This window comes from Mirounga leonina, unplaced genomic scaffold (assembly GCF_011800145.1).
Source record: "Mirounga leonina isolate KUSES-001 unplaced genomic scaffold, KU_Mleo_1.0 Mir_128, whole genome shotgun sequence".
Taxonomy (NCBI): domain Eukaryota; kingdom Metazoa; phylum Chordata; class Mammalia; order Carnivora; family Phocidae; genus Mirounga; species Mirounga leonina.
Window position 1 is genome coordinate 13,273,421 of NW_023270320.1, and position 25,049 is coordinate 13,298,469.

At 44.0% G+C, this 25,049-nt stretch overlaps 1 protein-coding gene across 2 annotated transcripts in view; it reads left to right on the forward strand.

Moving 5' to 3' along the window:
- Positions 1 to 2,138: 2,138 nt before the first annotated feature.
- Positions 2,139 to 25,049, forward strand: part of GSR (glutathione-disulfide reductase) — a 40,691-nt gene continuing 17,780 nt past the window's right edge. Inside the window, exons 1-6 of one of the 2 annotated variants that reach the window (XM_035004085.1) lie at positions 2,139 to 2,455; positions 15,521 to 15,547; positions 18,281 to 18,369; positions 19,616 to 19,685; positions 21,995 to 22,142; positions 24,894 to 24,948. In XM_035004085.1, the coding sequence (XP_034859976.1) occupies positions 2,159 to 2,455; positions 15,521 to 15,547; positions 18,281 to 18,369; positions 19,616 to 19,685; positions 21,995 to 22,142; positions 24,894 to 24,948 (686 nt within the window). In that variant the 5' untranslated portion in view covers positions 2,139 to 2,158. Of the gene's footprint in view, positions 2,456 to 15,520; positions 15,548 to 17,148; positions 17,766 to 18,280; positions 18,370 to 19,615; positions 19,686 to 21,994; positions 22,143 to 24,893; positions 24,949 to 25,049 lie in introns of those variants that run through there. The other variant, XM_035004084.1, reaches the window with a different exon arrangement.

Here is a 25,049-nt window from a genome sequence, read left to right on the forward strand (position 1 = left end):
TTCAAATTTCACCAACTATCCTTTCTAGTGAATTTTCCCCAATCCAGAATCCCATCCAGGATCAAGCCTTGTCTTTATTTCTCATATTTCTTCACTATTCTTTAACCTGGAATAGTTCCTTTGCCTTGCTTTAATTTCAAGACATTGATAGCTTTTATTTTACTTTTTTAAACAATTTATTTGTTTGAAAGAGGGCAGGGAGGGGGCAGAGGAAGAGAATCTTCAAGCAGACTCCCTGGCTGAGCATGGAGCCAATGGCCGGGCTCAATCCCATGATCCATGAGAGCATGACCTGAGCACAAACCAAGAGTTGGACACCCAACCGACTGAGCCACCCAGGCGCCCCAAGACATTGATAGTTTTTAAAAAGTATGGGCTAGTTGTTTGTAAAATTCTCCTCAGAGGGCGCCTGGGTGGCTCAGTTGGTTAAGCGACTGCCTTCGGCTCAGGTCATGATCCTGGAGTCCCAGGATCGAGTCCCGCATCAGGCTCCCTGCTCAGCGGGGAGTCTGCTTCTCCCTCTGACCCTCCCCCCTCTCATGTGCTCGCTCTCTCTGTCTCTCTCTCTCAAATAAATAAATAAAATCTTAAAAAAAAAATTCTCCTCAGAGTGGGTTTTTCTGTGTGTTCCCTCGTGATTAGATTCAGATTAAGGATTTCCAGCAGGAATACTACATAAGTGAAATTGTGTACTTCTTACTGCTTCACCTCACAGGGCCCACAGTGACAACTGTCTCATTCCTGGCAATATTCGACTTTGATCACTTGGGTATGGTGGTGTCTGGCCCCCTATAAAGTTACTCTTCTCCCTTTGTAATCAATAGCAATCTGTGGGGACATATTCTAAGACTGTGTAAATAAGCTTTTCCCCATCAAATTTTCACCCATTTCCTGATGTTTAATGACACAACAATTATCACTATGATAGTTGCAAAATGTTGGTTTTCCTAACTCTGTTGTTCCCTCTACGTTTATTACATGGTGTTGTACTGGAAGAACTTTCCCTTCCCCATATTACTTTCTAAATAGGGGGAAAAAAAGGCTTTAAAAAAAAAAAAGAAGTGGATACCATTTTAACTTGAGTGTAGTTAGTCCCAATTCCCCTTCAGTGTGCTGGGTCCAGCTTCTCTGTGACATGGACCTTCATTCCTTGGGCTACAGTGAGGGCTCTCAGCCTGTGGGTGATGGGCCGGGTCATAGCCTGGCAGAAGGTGGCCTATCACCACACAAATTCAAACCCCACTTACTCCTTTCTTGTACAGTTGCTGGTTCCAGATATTCTAAAACGACACTCCAGGGACGCCTGGGTGGCTCAGTCGTTAAGCGTCTGCCTTCGGATCAGGTCATGATCCTAGGGTCTTGGTATCCAGCCCTGCACCTGCTCAGTGGGAATCCTGCTTCTCCCTTTCCCACTCCCCCTGCTTGTGTTCTCTCTAATAAATAAAATCTTAAAAATAAAATAAAATAAAATAAAAGGACACTCCAGTCTCTATTGTCTGGGAGTAAAATGCTTTCGTCATGCTTAACTTGTGGACCACAAAAATATTTATTCCAATGTTTCCCAGACTAAATGTGCTCTAGATTCACCTGAAACCTAGAGAATTGTTCACAGCATAGATGGCTGGGGTCCGGCCCCCAGAGAATCCGATTTAGTACATCTGGATTAAAGCCCAGGAATCAGCAAATCAGCAATCCAGGTGGTCTGCGGATCAAACTGAGAAACATCACCCTCCAAAATAACGAAGGGCATACCTCTCTTCCTCGAGAAGTTGGCGCCACTGGCAACGCCCAAGGTGCCCGTTCAGGAAAAGGCGGGTGAAACAAAAGAGGGCGCCCATCCCTCCTCGCCCCGCGGGCCTTCGGAAAGCTACATCCGGTTGATGCCACGCGGGTGCGGGTCCCAGGTGCTGGGCTGAAGGCCGAGAGAGCCCTCTGGTTAGAGGATCCCGGTGGGTTTCCGGCTGGCCGGCGCGCGGGGGGGCGGGGCGCCCGCGCGGCCGCGGCCAGGGAGCCCCGCCCCTCCCTGCACCCCCCCCCCCCGCGCCCAGGCCGGGTGCTTAGTCACCGTGAGGCTGCGCTTGCCCGAGGCCCAGACACCCCCCACCCCCTTCCCCGGGACCGCCCGCCCCCCCCGCCCTTCGCGCGCACTTCCGCGTGCATGGCCCTGCTGCCCCGGGCCCTGAGCGCGAGCGCCGGGCCGAGCTGGCCGCGGGCGGCGCAAGCTTTCCCCGGCTTCCCGCTGCCTCCGCCGCGGCGCACCCGCGCCCTCTCCCGCGCCATGGCGTGTAGGCAGGAGCCGCAGCCGCAGCGCCCGCCGCCCGCCGCCGGCGTCGCGGCCTCTTACGACTACCTGGTGATCGGGGGCGGCTCGGGCGGGCTGGCCAGCGCGCGCAGGGCGGCCGAGCTGGGCGCTAGGGCCGCCGTGGTGGAGAGCCACAAGCTGGGCGGCACATGCGTGAGTACGGGGTCCCCCGCGGCGCGCGTCTCCTGGCGCCTCTGCCTCTGCGGCGTCCCGCAGCCCGGCTTTGTCTTCGCTCTGCGGGGGCAGCCTGTCCTCTTTCCTAGTGCGGTCGGTCCGTCCGTCCGGGCATGGGTCTCCAGCGCCGCGCTCTCTGCTTTCCCACCGCGTCTGAAATCACGGTCCCAGCAGGTTTAGAGGAGACAAGTGTTAAGGGCTTCCCTGCGGCTCCCAAGGCGAAGCCTTCGTCTGTTCCAGCCCAGGGGCAGTGTTAACCGTAGGGGTTAAACCTAACAGAACTTGACTGCATCCTCCCTCCTCAAGGTGGGAGAGAACTGTATTCCATCCTTGATCTCATTCCCAGATCCGTGAAACAGAACTGCCCGTGGAAAAATTGCAGCTGGCGTGGGGGGTCGGGGAGCCGGATTGGGTACATGCCCTTGAGGAATGCGGATCCTGATCCTCTCCTTTCAGTTCCAGGGGCAGAATGATTTACAGCAGTGGTTCTCACCCCTTGACTGCATATTCGAATCACCTGAGAAGTTGGCAAAATTCTGCTGTGGGTTCCACTCCCATGGCTTCTGATTTCACTGGTCTGAGGTGCAGCCTGGGCTTTGGGAGTTTTTAGAAGCTCAACAGGTGATTCTGATTGCAGCCAAAGTTGACAGCCACTGACTATAGGTTACCTCGATGTAGGATTTACAATTAATTGAATTCTCAGATCTTTTTCTTTTGTTGGTTTTGTCTTTTTTGGGGGGGGGGGTTGGATTTTAAAATCGCCTCCAAAAAAGAGGGTCGAAAATCTTACGATTGAAAAGCTTCATTAAAAAAAAAAAGTTCCCATGTAATTGCTGTGGCCTTTTCTGTCACAAAACTTGGGTGAGGTACTTACTATTAATAGTAAAATTCTGTATCCAAGAGTAACCTGGGATTGGAAAGGGTTCTCCACATTCTTTTGGAGACTGATGTTTAAATTATACCAAATTGGAACTCCTTAAGGGCAGGGATGGGTTCTTGCACCTCTTAACACCTTAACAAAACACCTTGCTCAATAACCATATGTGTAATGAATCAAACTCAAAATTGACAGTTTGTGGAAAGGGCTGACTCCATTGTCCAGTACTCATTTTTCACGTTCAGAATGAAAGTAGGAATGGAGGAAAGGAAAAATCCCTGGTAATCATCAACTTGCACCTTGACATCTTAGTGCAGACTCTATTAGAACTCTGTCTCTGCAGAAAACAGAGGGGTGCCATTAGGAGGCCCCCTGGACAGCTGGTGAGAGCACTTGATGATTTCTCATCCTCCTACCTCTTTTCTTTTTTTTAAGATTTTGTTTTTACGTAATCTCTACACCCAACGTGGGGCTGGAACTCACAACCCGGAGATCAAGAGTCTCACGCTCTACTGACTGAGCCAGCCAGGCACCCTGTACCTCTTTACTTTTCTGTTTTCCTCCTTGCACGTTACGTCATAATCAGCGTGTGGCATCCATCATTCTTGCCTGGTTCCACTGATATTAATCAAGAAGGGGCATTTTTAGGTTCTTGTTAGGAATATGAATACGCTAAGAGGTAAACTACGTCTGGAGCAAGCGAAGAATAGCTCTGTTCAGCCATTTACTACTTCCTTATAGAATGCCTGGCCTTGCCTGTATCATTCTGCTACAGCAACTTTTCTTTTCCTGTAAGCATTGGTATCTTGGGCAGATCCCCTATTTCATATTTTCATGACATTCCATTTGGGTTCTTCTCAAACTGGCTTTTGGTTTTGAATTACAAGGAAGGGTGTAGGTGTGTGTTGAATATCAGAGAATATATAACAATTGATAAGACAAGAGTTTAAATTTAAGATTCCATTATCTAGGCTAGCTATAGTTGCAGTAATAAACTTCTGATGTCCCGTGATTTCCAAGCAGGTGCAGGGAAAAGGGAGGCCCTCTGAAGCACATCATTTCATTTGTTCATGTCTTCATTTCCTGTATTCTAGAATCTTTTTTTTTTTAAAGATTTAATTTATTTATTTGACACAGAATGAGAGAGAGGAATCACAAGTAGGCAGAGTGGCAGGGAACGGCAGAGGGAGAAGCAGGCTCCCCGCTGAGCAAGGAGCCCTATGTGGGACTCCATCCCAGGACTCTGGGATCATGACCTGGGCCGAAAGGCAGATGCTTAACGACTGAGCCACCCAGGTGCCCCTTCATTTCCTGTATTCTAAGTGCTAAGTACTTGGATTGAGGCTGGCAGAGAGAAGAGGGTAGATACAAATATCTGAAAGGCAAACGTCCCTTCCCACAGGGAATTTGCAATATAGTGGGGAAGCAAAATGTCGACAGTCAACTCCAAAGTGGGGTGATCTGTGTTAATTGCTGCCTATAGTAAAAAATTACAGTAGCTGAGAGGAGAGTTGCAATCATCACTTCTGCCTGGGCACCATGGGATGGATGCTTTTGTGAAGGAGAGAGTTTCTTTTCTTTCTTTTCTTTCTTTCCTTTTCTTTCTTTCTTTCTTTCTTTCTTTCTTTCTTTCTTTCTTTCTTTCCTCTTTCTTTCTTTCTTTCTTTCTTTCTTTCTTTCTTTCTTTCTTTCTTTCTTTCTTTTTCTTTCGAGATTTTATTATTTGTCAGAGAGAGAGAAAGAGAGCACAACAGGGGGAGCGGCAGGCAGAGGGAGAAGCAGACTCCCCGCCGAGCAGGGAGCCCAATGTGAGACTCAGTTCCAGGACGGTGGGATCATGACCTGAGCTGAAGGCAGACGCTTAACCGACTGGGCCACCCACGCGTCCTGGAGAGAGTATCTTCCTGAACTTGAACAGGATGAATACCATTTTTTGATAGGGTAGGATCAGAGGCAAAGGCAGAGAGGCAGGTTAGGTTGTGTAATTGAATTTGGAGCAGAGGGTGTCTCTAATAGAAGTAAGATATGGGAAGCTGATGGGTAGGTTGTGGTAAAAAAAAAAAAAATGAAGTTCCTAGGGGCACGTGGCTGGCTCAGTCCATAGAGCATATGACTCTCGATGTTGGGGTGGTGAGTTCAAGCCCCACATTGGGTGTAGAGCTTACTTAAAAAGAATGAAGTGAACTGTGTGAAATGGTTTTTGAGTAAGGGAGTAACTCAATAAAAGTGATTTTGTGGTAGTGGTACAATTGAAAGATGTCCCTGGGGACAGTCAAATAGAAGTTTCTTTAATATTGATTTGTTAAGCATTTTTTTCCTAAATAAAATATTTTGATTCTGGAGCATGGTGAATTTTTTAAGTTGCTGTGGGTGAACTCACACTGAAGATCCAAATTAAAGTCTTCCTGTAGTTAGAGGGATTGTGTTTTTTCTTTTTTAAAGATTTTTTTATTAGAGAGAGAGAAAGAGTGAGCATGGGGGGGGCAGAGGGAGAGGGAGAAGCAGACTCCCCTCTGAGCAGGGAGCCTGATGTGGGACTCAATCCCAGGACCTTGGGATCATGACCTGAGCTGAAGTCAGATGTTTAACCGACTGAGCCACCCAGGCACCCCAGTGGGATTGTGTGTGTTTTTTTTTTAAGATTTTATTTATTTATTTGACAGAGAGAGATACAACAAGAGAGGGAACACAAGCAGGGGGAGTGGGAGAGGGAGAAGCAGGCTTCCCGTGGAGCGGGGAGCCTGATGCGGGGCTCGATCCCAGGACCCTGGGATCATGACCTGAGCCAAAGGCAGACGCCCAATGACTGAGCCACCTAGGCGCCCCAGATTGTGTTTTGTTTTTAATTGTTTTATTTTTGTTTGCTCATTTATTAATTCATATCCCAGGTATACAGGTACTTTTTAGATGCTGGGGTCATAGCTTCAAACAAAGCAGATAAAAATCCCTGTCCTTGTGGAGCTTACATTGTAGGTGTTATCTGCAGTTTCTAAATTTTCCATGCAATATTTTTGTAATAAATTTTTTTCAAGATTTTATTTATTGGACAGAGAGTGAGAGCTAGAGAGAGAGAGCTAAAGAGAGAGAGCACACACAGGGGAAAAGCGAGAGAGAGAGAAGTATACTCCCCGTTGACCAGGGAGCCCAATGGGGGGTTCAGTCCCAGGACCCCAAGATCATGACCTGAGCCAAAGGCGGAGGCTTCATTGACTGAGCCCCCCAGGTGCCCCAGTACTTTTAGCTTTATGAAACACTACATGGACCTTGTTTTCATTTCATTTAGGATTAGACTCACATAGATCCTTGTAGGAATTTGGGAAGCATTGTTCTGGTTCAGCACCCTTACTTTACTGAGGAGCAGAGTGGTGTCAGCTAAAATATACTAAGCCTTCTAATGGATAAACCAGGTCAAGAGGCATGGGTAGCTCTCATACCATGATTCCACCCTTAAATTGGTCTTTATTTTTCTCCATGGGGAAAAAGTTGTAGGGTATTAGGTTGGACACTAAAAGTGGGAAACTGGAAGAAATCATCTATTTTCCCCTAGAATTCAATTAAAGATAATAAACTCTTGTTGCCTATTGCAATTAAGTCATTTCTGAGGGCAGAAAAATAAATGAGATGATCTTTGAATTCAGTTTTTGGCATCTCCAAAAAATTAAGCGTAATACTTCCCTCATGATCAACTGTAGACCAAGGAGAAATGCAAAGATTGCCCAGAGCCAAGGTGAATGAGAGCCTTCTGGGAGTTTTGTCTCTGTGGTTCAGTTCTCGGCCTACGCAGACGTGGGAACAGTCAGCTCGAGGAAAAGTTCTTTCTGATTTACAGCTCCCTTTGCCTCAGGGCCTGTGGGAGCACATGTTCCAGTGTTCTTGCTGAGTGTACGGATTCTGTAACCTGGTTCTTGTGGTATAGCCGTGCAGTTCTTACCAATGGGAGTTCGTACTAAGGGTTGATTACCGGGCCCAAAGCCTTTTCTCTTTTCCTTTGCTTTTCTCCCCTCCCCTCCCCTCCCCTCCTCCCCTCCCCTCCTCCCCTCCTCCCCTCCCCTCCCCTCCTTCCCCCCTCCCCTCCCCTCTCCTCTTCCCCTCCCCTCCCCTCCCCTCCCCCTCCCCTCCCTTTCCTCTCCTCTTTTCCTTTCTCTCTTCTTTTTTAATTGAGATGTAATTGACATATAGCATTGTATTAGTTTAAGTGTACAGCATGATGATTCCATATTTGTATATCCTGTGGAATGATCACCACAAGAAGTCAAGTCAAGCTTGTTTCCGTACATAGTTACAAATCTTCTTTTCTTGTGATAAGAATTTTTAAGATCAACTCTCTTAGCAACTTCCAAATATGCAATATAGTATTATTAACCATGCTGTACATCACATCCCCATGACTTACTGATTTTATAGCTGGAAGTTTGTACCTAGTAGAAGTCTTCTTGATTGTTAATGTCACTGTGAACGGTGCTGTACAGCACCGATTGGAGAGGCCAGCAGGAAAGGTGGGGGTTTTAAAAGATGCCTGAGAAACAGGCTGCTCAGTAGACTGTTGTTTGTGTTTATCTAGGCTGAAAACAATGACTTAGCAACATGTAAATCGACCCACCTTGGAGGTGATATCAGGTACTTTGATACTATGGTGCCTATATCTCCACATAAGGCTGAACATATTTTTTAAAAATTTTAATAGTAAGAACACTTAACATGAAATCTGCCCTCTTAACAGATTTCTAAGCAGTACAGTACTGTTGACTATAGATACCATGTGGTACAGCAGGATACCTAGAACTTACTCATCCTGCTTAACTGAAATTTTGTGCCTGTTGATTAGTAACTTCCCATTCCTCTCCCACCCCTGTCCAGACCCTGGCAACCACCATTCCATTCTTTGGTTTTATGAATTCGACTATGGTAGATAATCTCATGTAGGTGAAATCCTGCAATATTTGATTTATTTCACTTATTTTAGTATAACGTCCCAAGGTTGAATATGCATTTTTAAGTGGACATTTACATAAAGGAGATCATATCTTCAGTATTTTTTAAGACTTTATTTATTTGAGAGAGAGAGAGAGAGCACGCACAAGCAAGGGGGAGGTGCAGAGGGGGAAGCAGACTCCCCGCTGAGCAGGGAGCCCGACCTGGGGCTCAATCCCAGGACCCTGGGATCTGACCTGAGCCACTCACGTACCCCAACACACCTTCGGTATTGACAGGTAACCCTCAAAAACAGAAAGTTACCCTAATTTGTTTTGTGGGTTTAGAGTTCTGTAAGGTGTGGCACACTTACATTCATAAGTGCCAAATAAAGGAGTGATCAGAAAGGGTGGGGTTAGTTGAAGTAGGCAAATCCTCATGTTGAAATTGGTCTTTTGATTTACCCTGTTGATTGTTTAATTTTTTGCACTAGGATTAGTGTAATATTGCTTTGTCATCTTGCCTCAGAACCCACTTAAATCTGCAGGGCCAGAAAAGAAAGGCTGCCTCGGAACCCCTCAGAGGTCCTATTTCTTTGTAAAGCGTACTTTGAACAAGTCATAACAGAGAATGTTTCTTGTAGAGTGGGATTGAAGGAATTTTGTGGAAAGACTAATGACCTTATAATTAATAACCATTTATTCACTGGGTGCTACAACATTAGATATGAAATGAGGATATACAGTCCTAGGTCCTTTTCTTTTGGTGAGGGAGCAGGAGATGTAGGGCCAGACATCACTGTTGTGGGCATCAGGGGGTAGAGAACTGACCATCCAGAAGAAGTTCTGTCTTACATAGCTATTTCTGGGTCCTCCTGGATGCCTCAGAGTAAAAGTTCTTTTAAATTTGACAGCTGAGGGGCACCTGGGTGGCTCAGTCGGTTAAGAATCCAATTCTTGATTTCAGCTCAGGCCATGATCTCAGGGTTGTCGGATCAAGACCTTTGTCGGGCTCCGTACTCACAGGGGAGTCTGCTTGAGATTTCTCTTTCTTCCTCTCCCTCCACCCCTCCCCCAGCTCGTGCTTTCTCTCTCTGTCTCTCTCTCAAATAAATCTTAAGAAAATAAAATAAATTTGACACCTGGGACTGAGGTCCACATTAATCTCATGTTCTGCTTAGCTAAGTATTGAGCCAGAATGATTTTTTTTTTTTTTTTTATTCATGAGAGTCAGAGAGAGAGAGAGAGAGGCAGAGGCAGAGGGAGAAGCAGGCTCCCCGCCTAGCAGGGAGCCCGATGCGGGACTCAGTCCCAGGACCCTAGGACCATGACCTGAGCCGAAGGCAGACGTTTAACCATCTGAGCCACCCAGGCGCCCAAGCCAAAACGATTTTATTAAAAGATTTTATTTATTTATTTGAGAGAGAGCATAGAGGGAGAGTGAGATGGAGAAGCAGGCTCCCCGCTGAGCAGAGATCCCAATGTGGGGCTCGATCTCAGGATCCTGAGATCACGACCTGAGCCGAAGGCAGATGCTTACCCAACTGAGCCACCCAGGCGCCCAGAGCCAAAATGATTTTAGTTCCAACCTTTGTTAATATCTCTTGTATCACTTCATTTTCTTGCTTTAGATTCTGTTTTGCAGAGAATACTTTTTTTTTCTTTAGCCTCCCAGTACTAATCTTTAATTGAAGTCTGAAATTTGAAGGTAAAGACATGGATATTGGATGTTTAAAATGTGTCAAGGTATAATACTGTGATTTATGATAAAAAATATGCCTTTGGTCTTGGTCCCCATCCCTGGCACAGAGCTCCTAAAAACCCTTTGGAATTTTCTAAGTGATAAAAGTAATAAAGGTATCTTGGTATTTATAACAAATGAATATTCCACACCTGAGTTTATGTAATAAGGTGACTTTTGGAAAGAACCTGAGGATGAGACCTGATTGGCTGGAGAACCAACCTTGTGATTTGAGCGTTGGGATTTCATTCCCATCTCTCTGGCCTCTGGGAAGGAGAGCTGGAGGTTGAATCAATCACCAGTTACCAATGACTTAATCAGTCATGCCTATGTAAACAAATCTTTGAAGGGAGAAAAAAACCCCAAAAGGTTGGGGTTCAGAGAGCTTCTGGGTTTGGCAAACACATGGAGATTGGAGGAGAGTGGCAGAAGCTCCACACCTTCCCACATACCTTGCCCTATGCATCTCTTCCACCCGCCTGTGCTTGGGTTACATCCTTTTATAGTAAACTGGGAATCTAGTAAGTAAAATGTTCCTCTGATTTCCATGAGCCACTCTAGCAATTAATCCAACCCAAGAAGGGTGTTGTTGGAACCTCCAAGAGTTGGTCTGGAGCACAGGTGATAACTGGACTTGTGATTGGCATCTGCAGTAGGGACGGCCAGCAGGCTTGAAGGACCAAACCCCCAATCTGTGGGATCTGATGCTACCTCTAGGTAGATAGTGTCAGAATTGAGCTAATTGCATGATGGTGTCAGAGTAGAGACACAGGGCCAAGTGGTCTCATTCAGTCACTGTTGGTGTGAAGCTGATGAAACTTGACAAAGACAGGGATCTATGTCCTGGTTGCATACCCACTCCAATCCCTATGACAGTCAGGCATGCGCTAAGTAGGTATTCAGTATAGAGTTGCTGAAAGAATGAGTTGATGAAGTCATAGGGTTTTGCTTAGTGAATGATGACTGGTCCAGCATATTCTAAGTGCTCCTTCCCCATGCCAGTCTTGAACTAAATGGTAGGATGCAAAAAAGGAAAACAGGAAACTGTAGGCAACTCGGTGACGGGAAACAGAAGCAGGGAACCAGAAGAAGGAAGTCTGCTGTTAAGTGCAGGTGGCATTCTTGACAGGTCAGTGGACGAGATCCTCATTTTACCACCGACATGGACAGTGTGAAGTTTTCACCTATCTGGGCAGAACTGAAGGTGAGAGGGGTGCAGCCTAGAAACGTGGTGAAGCCCCTGAATTTCGCCGCGTGTATCATCAGACTCTTCACCTGTTCTGTCCCTGTTGGGAGGGGCCCCCGTCTCCACTGTGAGCCAATGCTGGCAGGCCACCTGAACAGGATTCTGAACCCCAGGTCGGGACAGGGAGTTCCCAGAGATGGACTGTCAGATTACAAAGGACACGAAGCTACAGGAGTGTCTGGCGTTGGCTGTACTCAGGAATGTGAGAAACTTGTCTCTAAGGCTTATCATTGGTTAATGCCCCCCTGGGGAATGAGGGCTCTGCAGGGAAATTTGCCAGGTGGAAAGGGTTGTATGTTTCGGGTCTTACCTGCTGTGTGCACCCCTGGGAAGTCAGAGCCCTGAGAACCCATCACCCTGGTGTCCCAGCCTGGGAAGCAAGCTTTCTGCCATCAGTTGATTCATTCCTGAAAGGGAGCCAGCCACCTGGGGAATTGATCTGTCTTTTTCAAAAAGCCTTTTGTGAGCCTTGGGATCCAGCAGACTACAGAAATAATTCAGGGGACTCAATTTCATCATCAGATCTATCATAAATTAGAAAAGAAGTGCTTTATTTGCATTATCTGTCATCTTCTCAAAACCTCTGTATTACCATTCCCATTTTACAGAATAAGAAACTGAGCTCAGAGATTTAGAAACTTACCCACTAACAGCCAGTAAGTAGGAGGGAAGGTTGGGATTCAAACTCATGTCTGTCTGACTCCGTGCTTGTGTTCTTTCTGACAACCTACTGCCATTGTCAGCTGCAGAGGAAGAAGGGTTGAGCATGACTATACAGAGCTTTCTACCCTGGCTTCCCCAGCTCTGTTGATAACTAATGGCTGTTCTCTTCCCTTCCAAGTCAGAGAGGCATCTGGTCATCAGTTGTGTGGTGCTGAAGTGTAACTACGTTTCTAAAACCAGTGGAAAGGCCTGGAGGCCTATTACTAGGAGCTGCCAAAATAGGGGGAGTTGTATTTCTTTCTTCCTTTTCTTTCTTTTCTTTTCTTTTCTTTCATTTATCTATCTGAGAGAGAGACAGAGAGAGCAAGCAGAGGGAGAGGGAGAAAGAAAAGCAGACTTCCCGCTGAGCAGGGAGCCCAACGTGGGGCTCTATCCCAGGACCCTGGGATCATGACCTAAGCCGAAGGCAGGCGCTTAACCAACTGAGCCACCCAGGCGTCCCAGCAAGTTAAAATATTTTAGAAGGCAAAAAAGGCGGAAACTTCTAAAAAGCAAACCAAAGCTCGTCATAACACTTGGCACGAGTGAAAGGCCATCTTGGCCCTTAGAAGGAGCATGTCCCAAACTTTTTTAAAAATTGCCTTAAATAGCTTTCAGATAGCCTCAAATGTACATGAGGAATAAATTGATGATGTCTGAGTGGTTCAGAACATTTAGTGCCTTATGACCATTTAAATTGCTTTTAAAGGTTCCTGGGAAGCTGGAGAAGGTTGACTGTAGGACAAATGGAGTGTATTTATTTAGTGTCTTGAAATCATCTCTACTTTTGGAGAACGTAGTTTTGGATTCTGTCCTCATTGAAGCCTCTTGGTGAACTTAAGCTGCCAACTGCAGGGTATAGAGCTGTGCATAGAGGGGACTTGGAAGCACTCTACCCTCCAGATGAACCGGGAAGGGCAGATCTGATGATAAAATCATTGCCACCAAGGGGCTGGGATTCAGCTGCCTTCCTCTCTTCTACCACATAGGAAACACCTGTCTTCCTCCTTCCTTAGAATTGGTTCATTCCATCTATTTCCATAATTCAAATACTTGGGAATTGAGAAATAGCATATCCTCTGCTTAGACCGATGGCCGGGCAGTGTAGGGGAAAGCCATAAATTATTCTAATTGCTGATATAAAGTACTTTCTGAATAGCCTGCTTGTAATGCTAGTGTAGGTATGATTCCTTTATTTTATGAGGCTTGAATTCTGCACCCTTCTCTCAATCCTCTGAGTTCCCACTTCTGTTGCCTTCTGAATCCTTATTTTAGCAAAATCTCATAAAAGATCCAAGTCCACAACTAAATAGTATATGACCTGTCTCTTTCTAGGACAAAAAGCTCCAAATGACTGATAGCTTGAAACTTATAGAAATATAACTCACTCCTTTATAATTCCTGGGTGCAGAATAATGGGAAATAATAGGATTAAAATGAAATTGCAGGACGTATGCTGCAAGTAGAGCAATATCAGGTGACTGTTCATAAGACCTTCTTTTTCAAATATTTGAGATCTTAATGAGATTTGGGCAGGTTTCTTTTATTCTACCATTTCATATAAAATCCCTTGGCAAGTGCATACATATGTAGTTCAGATTTCACCACAGGATGCCCAGAAAATATTCTGTAAGAAGTAGGCTTGTATTCTTTGGGCTTATAGAGAGCCAACCTAGTTCCTTATGGTCATGATCAGCAGAGCTGTAAACACCTGATATAAATTCTTTCCAGAAACCAACAGTATTTAAATATTCAGTCTTTACTCCATGCCAATAGGCATGAGTGAACATACTGATATGTTTGAGGATATACAGTTGAGACCTCATTTAAATCTCATAACTTCAGGGGTGCCTGGACTCTGGATTTCGGCTCAGGTGATGATCTCAAGGTCCTGAGATCAAGCCCCACATCAGGCTCTGTTCTGGGCATGGAGTCTCCTTAAGATTCTCTCTCTCCCTCTGCTCCTTACACCACCACCACCCTGCTCATGCTCTCTCTCTCTCAAAAACATTTTTTAAAAAAATCTCTTAACTTCATTGTAATTGCCAAGATGTCACCAACACCTCCCAGTCAGTATTTATAAGATTGAAGGGAGTCAGGAATACACATTACATGACAGGTTTCCAGGGCTGAAGGGGTCTCTAACTTGCCCTTCAAAAGAGTGAGGTCAATGTAGTTTTCCTTCTGCAACCGGCTCCTCTCTAAGGTACACGGAGTGTTTACCCATTCATCCAAGTACACATTTCTTCATTTTAATCAGTCTTCCTCTTTTAATTTTCTTACTGAATTCATTTGACATGTAATACTTGTGTAAGTTTAAGGTGTACAGCATGTTACTGTGATACATTTATATAATATGATTGTCCATGTAATGATATTTATCACATACATAATTATAGTACAATATTATGGTCTATATTCTGATTAATCTTACTCTTTTTTTTTTTTTTAAGATTTTATTTATTTATTTGACAGAGAGAGACACAGCGCGAGAGGGAACACAAGCAGGGGGAGTGGGAGGGGGAGAAGCAGGCTTCCCGCTGAGCAGGGAGCCCGACGTGGGGCTCGATCCCAGGACTTTGGGATCATGACCTGAGCCGAAGGCAGACGCTTAACGACTGAGCCACCCAGGCGCCCCCTGATTAATCTTACTCTTAACCCAACTTTTTTTTTTTTTCCATATTACAAATTTTAGCATGTGATCGAAAGGAAATAAACAGATGGAAACAAAAATTTGTACGTAAGCATATATCACAGCTTGTCGACAGGGACTGTTGGGAAGAATTTCTCTCTAGTCTGAGGGGTACGAATAGTTGCTTTCTTAAACAACTGGTTGGTTTTTATGTGACATCTTACAACCGTTTGTGTTTTCCTTTGTGTTTTGGCGGCTAGAAGGCTAAGAATCAAATTTGTGGTCTGTCTCTAGCAAGTATATAAGCATGGATATATATAAGCATGTATGTGTATGTACATATATATGCACTCATACATATATATGTACACATAGAGAATAGCATGGATGAACCTTACTGCTTGATTCTTCATTTTCCTTTGGTCCTGAAAAGTAATGTAGATTTCTGCCAGAGAATTTTTCAAAGGGGCATTTTGAGGGTTTTACCCAGCGTATGGCATAATAAGTTTCCCAGAAATCCTCTGGAGCAGCTGCTCAGATGCTTCAACTGCCCTTATTCAGCGGGTGGGTCCTCTTCCCTCCTGCCACTGTCTTCTGCTTCAGACTTCTGGGTTCTGTGCAAGTTCAGGCTTGGGCCACCTCCTGACCTCTACCACCCCTGCACTGCGTAGCCCTGTGCATATCGAATTATTTTCTGTCTCTTTCTCAGTGACTGTTTTTCTTGAGAAGATGCTGACGAATGAAATTCTCTGCCTCATCGTATAAGAAAAAGAACCTATCTTTAACAACTCCGTAATAGAAAAAAGGTAGTAACTGTAGAAGGTGACATAGAACTTAAGGAAGTCTCCTGGGTTGATGCTTGGGGTTCATTTCTTGCAGGTTTGTGGGATGATTTGAGTTTAATATTCTTAAAATCTGTCCTTTTTCCCCCCCTAGGTGAATGTTGGATGTGTACCCAAAAAGGTAGAATTTTTATTTCTTCTTCCTTCCACACTCCTTTTACATATTTGATTAACGAATGCATTGATTTATTAGCTTAGAGTGCATGAGTGAGATTATATCTAGGTCCAGTAATTAGGACTGGACCATCTGCACAGGATTGCTTTTGCTCAATCTAAATAACTGAATGGAATCTTTTTTTTTTTTAAAGATTTTATTTATTTATTTGACAGAGAGAGAGATAGCAAGAGCAGGAACACAAGCAGGGGGAGTGGGAGAGGGAGAAGCAGGCTTCCCGCAGGGCAGGGAGCCCCATGCGGGGCTCGATCCCAGGAGCCTGGGATCATGACCTGAGCCAAAGGCAGACGCCCAACGACTGAGCAACCCAGGCGCCCCCTGAATGGAATCTTCTTAAGTATTCCCATTTAATTCTGTAGCCTCATGGATTCTCTTAACAACTGTGGTGGTTTTCGTTCCTAGTGTCTGTGGTATCGGGCACACTGAATGAACTTGTCCTTCACCTGTGACGAAAGACGAAGAAATGGCCACTCTTATTTCCAAAGCTGCCTCTTGGTTTATACCGGCAAATCATTTTACTCCACATTGGAATGTGCTTTCAAAGCATATTATACTCCTAAACTTAAAACCTTTTGTTACTGAGATTACCTTCTAAACTGGCATTTTTTTGGTAACAGGTAAGCAAATATGCCTAATCTCTTCAGTGACACATACCTGAGTATAATGCCAGAAGGGTTTTTTATAATCTGTTCCTTGGTATAAGTACGTGGGGTTTGGGTTTTGTTTTTTGGGGGGGTTTTGTTTGTTTGTTTATCATAGGAAAGTTTCTTTTTTACTGTGGGACACTTTTCCTCAATTATTTTCTTTCCTTTTGGTCTTAGATTTTGGACTCTTCTAATTGGAGTCATGCAGTTATGATACATGAATTACATAAATCAGTTATAAGGTGGTTTTATGTAGTTGAAGCCAGTTATGGTAGTAAATCCGTTGACTGGTGCTACCTCATTATTTAAAAATATTATCTGGGCCTAGTAGCCTGAATTTGTAGTATTTTGTTCTCATATATTATGTTTCATTTATTCCTTCTATTCTGATCACATGTGCAGGACATTTACCTTATATTTTCATAGGGCTCTACTGACTTCAAAGTGCTTTTGCATTCTTGAAGACCAGTTGGTAATTGCCTCTTGTTTTCTAGAACAGCCTGAAGCCTGGAGTAACTCCTCCGGAAGGGTAGTGGGGCAGCAGTAGAGAAGGAATCAGATGGATGGGCCTGCTCCTACCCAAGTTAGGATGAGCCTGGAAGTCCAATGCAGTTCATACAGAGCTTCTCCAGAGGGTGTCTGATGCTATAGCATCATATATAATACGAATCGGAAGTAAATAAATACGGTACCTGATGATGGGAAGATGTATAGTGGTGTTTCTTTTTTTTTTTTTTTTAAGATTTTATTTATTCATTTGAGATACAGAGAGAGAGAGAAAGCATGAGCAGGGAGAGAGGCAGAGGCAGAGGGAGAAGCAGGCTCCTCGCTGAGCCAGAAGCCCAATGCGGGGCTCGATCCCAGGACCCTGGGATCATGACCTGAGCTGAAGGCAGACGCTTAACCATCTGAGCCACCCAGGCGCCCCTATAGTGGTGTTTCTTAAAATAACCTATTTTATTTTGTAGTATTGACAGACCTTTCGTATGTATTATTTAAGATAAACAGTCTAGCAGATAAAATGGTTAATTCTGTATTATATGAATTTTACCTCAATTTAAAAAAAGCAGAATCCAGCAGGGTCATCAGTTACTCATCTTTAGGCATAAAGGGAGAACGGTACAAAGAAGGAATCTTAGGGCTTGTCAAAAATGGAGTCTCAGGCTTGTCTGACAAAGAAAAATGATAGTTTGTCATCTAGAGTTCTGGATGCCAACTTGAATTTAGTCATCATGATAATCAGTTGGCATAAAAGGCCTTTATGGATTTTAGGCTGCATTCCACCGAGATGCAACAAACTGCTGAGTTCCAGATGTCTAATTACACACGTCCTTAACAAGGACATGTTCATAGGCACCGACGTTATAAGAGGGATTCATTCTCTTAAGGTTTTCAGTCCTCAACTTGATCTCATAGCTTCTTCTAAATCACTTTACTGTAAACTACAGATGCAGTTCCATTTCCTAGAACTAATCACAGAAGACAGGGCTTCAACAAATCTGAAACTTAAAACAAGGATGGTAAGCAACAATACATTTTACCGAAGGACTGGGAGGCGTATAACATCCTGCTTCTACAGAGTTTATAAAGTAGGGAATTTTTTTTTTTTTTTTTTTTTTTAGATTTTTATTATTTATTTGCGAGACAGAGAATGAGAGACAGAGAGCATGAGAGGGAGGAGGGTCAGAGGGAGAAGCAGACTCCCTGCCGAGCAGGGAGCCCGATGTGGGACTCGATCCCGGGACTCCAGGATCATGACCTAAGCCGAAGGCAGTCGCTTAACCAACTGAGCCACCCAGGCGCCCTAAAGTAGGGAATTTAATAGAAATAATTTCCTGCAACATTTCAGCAGCTTCCTTACAACATCTGTCTGGTCATATTGCTGAACTTTTAGAATGTTTAGTTTTATTTTTATTTTAAAGTTCATAATTTTTATCTGCTATTATGTAGTTCCCTTTCATGCATGATTTCTTTCTTTCCTCAGGATTCATATACTACTGTTGTGGCTACCTTTTTTAATTTTTTTTTTTTACAGGTAATGTGGAACACAGCTGTCCACTCTGAATTCATGCACGATCACGTTGATTACGGCTTTCAAAGTTGTGAGAGTAAATTCAATTGGCGGTAAGCGTTAATGCTCAGAGGGTTCTATTTACAAATATAAATATTTTTCTTTCATAATTAAATGAGCTGCAAACTCTTTTGGGAGGGTGTTACTGTGGTAAAATACATATAACATAAAGTTTTGGAGGTGATGGATGTATCTGTGGCCTTGATTGTGATGCTGGTTTTAAGGTGTATGCTTCTCTCTAAACTCATCAGGTTGTATACAGTAAATATGTAAATAGGTACAGTTTTTTGTATGTCAGTCTTACCTCAATAAAATGGCTTTCAAAGACACACAAAGTCCATTGTAGGTATTTTTAAGTTGTCAATACAGGGCCATTAAGTATATTCATAGTGCTGAGCAACTGTTACCACCATTCATTTCGAGAACTTTTCTACCATCCAGAACAGAAACGAGGGCTCATTAGACAAGAACTCATCTTCCCTCCCCGCCAGCCCCTGGTATCACTATCCTACTTTCTGTCTCTACGAATTTGCCTATTTTAGGTACTTCATATGGTATTTGTCCTTTTAAGTCTGGCTTGTTTCACTTAGCATAATGTTTTCAGAATTCATCCATGTCGTGGCGTGTCAGAATTTCATTCCTTTTTAAGGCTAAAAAATATTCCCTTGTGTTCCTACCACATTTTGTTGATCCATTCAACCTTCAGTGGACTTCTAGGTTGTTTCTACCTTTTGTCTGCTGTGAATAATGCTGCTGCGAACATTGATCTACAGGTCCCTGCTTTCAGTTCTTTTGGGTCTATACCTAGAAGTGAAATTGCTGGGTCAAATGGCAATTTTATTTATTATTTTTTTTTAATTTTCCTTTTTTTTCCCCCTACCCTGCCCCCTCAAATGGCAATTTTATGTTTAATTTTTTAAGGGACTGCCATAAGCTTTTAGGAGCCCTCAGATTTTCGGAAATTCATTCATTCAACAATTATTTACTGAATGGCTGCTAAGTACTAGGCACTTGCCAAAGCAGCTCTTCCTGTCTTTTCGGCAGAAAGAAAGTTATGTACCGTGGATTCCACCTGAACGTCCTCCCTGGAGTAGAATGAGGGCTCTCCACATATGGCAGAGCAGGTGGACACAGGGGAGGGGACAGCTGCCTTCAGAGATACTCACTCATAGGGATCTTGTTGACGGCTCTCCGTGTGCATGATTCGCTGCTGATAGGGGTGTTCAGGGACAGATGCCCCAGTCACTAACTGAAAGAAGAGAATCCTCTTTCTCAGTACTGACTCAAGTTTCATTACAGTGTCATAAAGGAAAAGCGTGATGCCTATGTGAGCCGCCTGAATACCATCTATCAAAATAATCTAACCAAGGTGAGTGTGCTGGGTTTGGAGCTTGGAGAGGGAGCTATTCTCTGCTGGACTGTGCTACCCATCTGGCCAGACAAAAACATAGCCTTTGCACGTGTCTCTTGTTGTTTCTTTTATTTCTTTTGCAGTTAATGATTTTGAGGTAGACCTGCCAGAGCGAGTCCCTGACTCAGGAGGCCAGTCTTTTTTTCTACAGAGTGGGCAGCCCATGCTATGATTGGTAGACCGGGTCTCTCATAATGGCCGCCCCTTGAGTAGGTCCGGCCCTCCACTTAGTTCCAGAAATCCAAAACATAAGAGACTGATTTACACAGCAATGCTCCAGCTTATTAATTCACATCGGAGGTACTGCCTGGCTAGAGAGCTGCCATTGTTCATTTGCTCACAGCAACCTTGTCCTTGGTGGCTAGATGTACTCAAGAGAGCAAATTATGGTTCAGAAGGTTGTTTTTTGTGAATGAAGTCTGATCAAGAACATTGGGCAAAGGCATGTTTACCTTCAGCAAATATATATTGTCCTTTGCTAATCTGAGGCTTTTTCTGCCTTGGTGCTTAAATGTACTCCTTCCACTCGGGGCTGCTGGAGACATTGACAAATGGTGTACCATCCATCGGTCCTTTTTCTTTTCTTTTTTTCTCTCAGAGAGAGAGTGAGCAGGGGGAGGGGCAGAGGGAGAAGCAGACTCCCTGCTGAGCAGGGAGCCTGTCTGGCAGCTCAATCCCAGGACCCTGGGATCATGACCTGAGCCAAAGGCAGATACTTAACCAACTGAGCCACCCAGGCGTCCCCATCTGTCCTTCTCTTGACAGCATACATCCCACCACCCTTCATTTGCCTTTGTGGTTTCACTTTGCAGTTTCTAAGATTTCCGCAGGGCTTAGATTGTATTTAGATCAGTAGATTGTTGGTGATATTTGGGCCAGCATAATCTCATCGGCAGCATGTTTATAAGCCAACTTTTAGGGTTGAGTTACTTCTATAAATGGCTAACCTCTTATATTTTTATATTGATTCTTATTCATTGGGTTTATTTTTTTGGAAGGTGATATTTTCTGACCTTAATCCCCAATTCAAGAGGGAAGTGTTTGGGGGCCTTTTGTCCCCTCTACACTGCTGACAAGAGATTTTAAGACCGTTAGACATGAGCATAGAGGCACCACGTGCTATACTAAAACACCCACATCAGTTTTTTTTAAAAAATGGAGCGAGCGAAAATACTTTTGCGGAAGAGCTAGAAAATCACTCAGGGAACAGCATTTTTTTTTAAATATTCACAAATCTCGGCGTGTAGTCGAACTTACTGTGTGTGACCTTATGGGAAAGAAATTACTTACAGTCGATCCAGAAATTGTGAATAGGAAGGGAAACTTTCTGTCAAGTATCTTAGGAAATGCAAATAAAAATTATATCAGTTCCTCCCCCACATGATTATTATTGGCAGTTGACCCATACGCCTCTTTGTCTAGCACCCTGTGGAAAACCATTCTCTCCTGAGGGAGGTTTTTCTTGTGGCTTCTGGCACTGATCTTGATTCAGCTTGGTTAAGCAGGTCATCTGTAGAGCAGGCCTGGAGAGCTGTTTGGGAAGGAGGAAATAACTTAAATCAGAACCGAACATGTTCCAAAATGTTGAAATACGCTCTTTTGTGATCAAGCTCCTATGATTCCGTTGTCCTGGTAAGTTGCCCACATTTGCTTGCCAATAACATGTATCATGGCTTCAGACGCTTGCTCTCATTCCCCGAAAGGGAGGCCCTGGCACGGAGGGTGCCAGAGTCTGAATTCTCAACATCTCTAGCGCAGAACTTAATTGTCGTGGTATTTGTGGTATTCTTCCATTCTCTTTGCGAAAACAGAAGCATTGCATTTTCCTCCCTTGGCCAGAGTGTTCTTCTTTCACCTCTACTTCCTTCACCATTATCCTTTTTTCTTTCTGAGCTTTGTGTCCCTCCTGCAGACACACCATTCTTCAGTGTGATTTCATTGCAAGTGAGGAGGACTTTCTCCCTAAACTCCTGGGGACAGGGATGTAGGGTTTCTCCCTGTGGAGGTGACTGGCACATATTTTTTTGGTCTCTGGATTTTGGCCCAAGATAGCGTCTTTATTTCTTCTTACGGCCTACCAAATGGCAATCCCCTTACGTGAGTGTCAACAGATGTTTTGCCGAAACTCAGACGTTACAGAGTTGTCTTGGCATCAGCAAACCTCAAATCCAGATAGCCTCTGTAGAGAAATGGAAAGAGCTGATACATTGCCACTGGTGTTTTTCTTGTATCTTGAGCACAGGCTAATGTCACGGTCCCTTCTCCAGTCCCATATAGAAATCATCCATGGCCACGCAGCGTTCACGTGTGATCCCGAGCCCACAGTAGAGGTCAATGGGAACAAATACACTGCTCCTCACATCCTGATTGCCACAGGTGGTGTGCCCTCACGTCCGCAGGAGAGCCAGATTCCCGGTGAGTCTTCTCAAGGCAAATACCTGTTGTTAATAGTCAAGTGGAGTTTACTCTTGTCTTCAGCCTTGCAAGCCATGCTAGGGGATCTGCCTGTTCCAGTTCTTTCTCTTGGACAAGGCCACATGGCCAAAGGAGAAAGTCTCTGCAGAGCCTAAATGTAATTGGCTTAACTGGTACCTAGTGATGGGGCAAAGTAAGGTATTTTTTCCAGCTCCAAGCTCATACATTCTACAGGTAACACAGGGAGAAAAATCAGCAAAGAATCTCCTCCTTTCCTTCTCAGCATGACAGAGATGGTCACCTGCCTGGATTTGTCACATGGGTTGTTATTTATAAGACATGTTCTGTAGTTACTGCTTGGTTCAAGGAAGTGAAATCTTGTGTGGATGTGACTTAATGACCTATTAAACCTTCTTCGTATGCATAGTTTTCTCTCTCACACAGAGAATTATAAATTTAAAGCAGTAAGGAATCTCAGATAGTCCTATTCGCTCTTGCATTTTATGCACACAGGGATAAGCCATGAACATACTGCCTTATTCTTACATAAGAAACATGGTTCAAATCTTTCTCCTCGACTAGATTATAAGGTCTTTTTGGGCGGTGATCATAGCTTATACAAATTTTGTATTCTCCCTGGATTGGCCTCATAAGATCCATGACCAACCTCAATTTATATGGGAAATTTTGAGTGTATATGCATTTATGTATTTTGTTCTCTCTGGGGAGAGGATCCAAAACTTTCACCAGCTTTTAAAGGGGGTTCATGACCCCCAAAAGGTCAAGAGCAACTACCGTAAAAGATAGTAAGATACTGTTCTCAGGTACCTTAAAATTTAGTTGAAAGATTGGACATAAGCATCCTAATATGAAACAGTCTCCAAGATTGAATGTTAAGTGAAAAAAAGCAAGGTGTGCAACAGAGTGTATAGTATGCTACAATTTGTATCTTTTTCAAAAGGCAGGGGGACTGTCCATATGCACTGGAATATTTCTGGGAAGATACTCAAAGCTCTGTCATGCTGACTCCCTCTAAGGAGAGGACTAAAGGTCAGGGGTGGGAAGACTTCTGCTTTTCACTAGATGCTCTGTTGTGCTTTTTAAATTTTTAAAATATATATATTTATTAATTTAAAACATATAACAAAAACAAATGCAAAGAAATAAAATAAAAGGTTAATGTTCCAAGGTTATTTCCAGATAGTGAGGCTTGGGGTGCTCACAGGTGGGACAGATTACTATGGGATGGCATCAACCAAAAAGACTTCCCAGGAAAAGGGTTCACAAATTGAGTGGTACGTGCTGAGGAAGAGGAAGACTGAAAGAACCAGTGGGTAATAAAGATGTCTTGGAAAGACATTCAGTCAATTCGACCAGTTTTTCCAGCACTGAAGTTCTGGGGGCACATTCATTAAGCGGAGACTAGAAGACGGTTAGGCCCAATTGTGGAGACTTACAAAGTCAAATGAAGGAATCTCTAGAGTTCGCGACAACTGGGTCAAATAACTGTTGGCTTATAAATAGGGTTGTGACAAGATCTAAGTGATAATTTTAGAAAACTAATGCGACAATGACTCACAGAGGAGAGAGATCAGTATAGAAAGCTGTCACAGTAGAATGTATGGGAGGTGATGATATGGTTCTGAACCCCAGCATCAGCATCTGACCCGTAAAGGGGAAGCTCAGTTCTGCAGACGGTTACTGAGCCACTGCAGTGGCCCAGGCGTTAGAAAGGAGAACAGGCATAACAGCCTCAGAAGGAAGACTCAGCTGCTGGATTTCATGGATTCCAGGACACATTTTAAAAAAAAGTATATTGGTCACATCTGGAATCAGGATGTGTCCTTTTTTTTTTAAAGATTTATTTATTTATTTTAGAGGGAGAAAGAGAGAGAGCACAAGTGGGAGGGGAAGTGAGAGGGAGAGAGAGAATCTCAAGCAGACGCTGCACTGAGGGTGGAGCCGGAAGTGGGGCTTCATCTCATGACCCTGAGACCATGACCTCAGCCAAAACCAAGAGTCGCATGCTTAACCAGCTGCGCCACCCAGGCGTCCCTGGATGTGTCCTTTAATCATGGCACCTCGAATTTGGCAAAGTGCAATATTTTTATTAATTGATGAAATACTGTGGGGGGCATTGAGAGAAGGAATCCTCGATTGACAACTCAGGATTTCATTTGGATTATTGGTGGAAGGTGGTCCATTTAACTGAAGTGGCAAACTTGAGAGAGGGATACGGTTGGGACATAAAGTTTAGGTTCAATTCTAAACATACTGAGTTTGAAGCAAAGTAAAATTATATAGCAGGGCAGTTAGAAATCTGGGACTGGAACTTGGGGGGGAGGTCAAAACTGGAATATTTGGAAATCCTCCACAACGAGGGGAGAGTTGGCTTAAACCTTTGGAGAAAAACACAGAAGAGAGCCAAGGCTGAGCTGAGGGGTTCATGTCTACATTAGGGGGCAGGAGAATGAAGCAGAGCCGGCAGGGTCTCTTCACAAGAGCCAAGAAGGTCTTAGTTCCTTGGAGAAATGTAATAGGTAGTCGTCACTGCTTTTATTTCTAGAGAGAAAACGGAAATGTGCACTCAGGGAAGACTGGGTTGGCAGGTTCCCAAGTGGAGACTTTGACAAAACTTGTCAAAACAGTATGTGATGGCAGAGAAAGCATCTGGGTCCTACACAAAATATTGATACCGTTTTACAAGAGAAAGCTCAGTCTGTGTGATCTGTATTGCATTTTCCTACACAGGTGCCTGCCTAGGAATAACCAGTGATGGATTTTTCCAGCTGGAAGAATTGCCTGGGTAAGCTGGTTTCCTTCCCAACCTCAGTGTTCATTCTTTCTCAGTCTTTCCTGCTAACACTTCTTCTACCTCCCCCTCCCAGCCGTTAAATGCAGGCATTC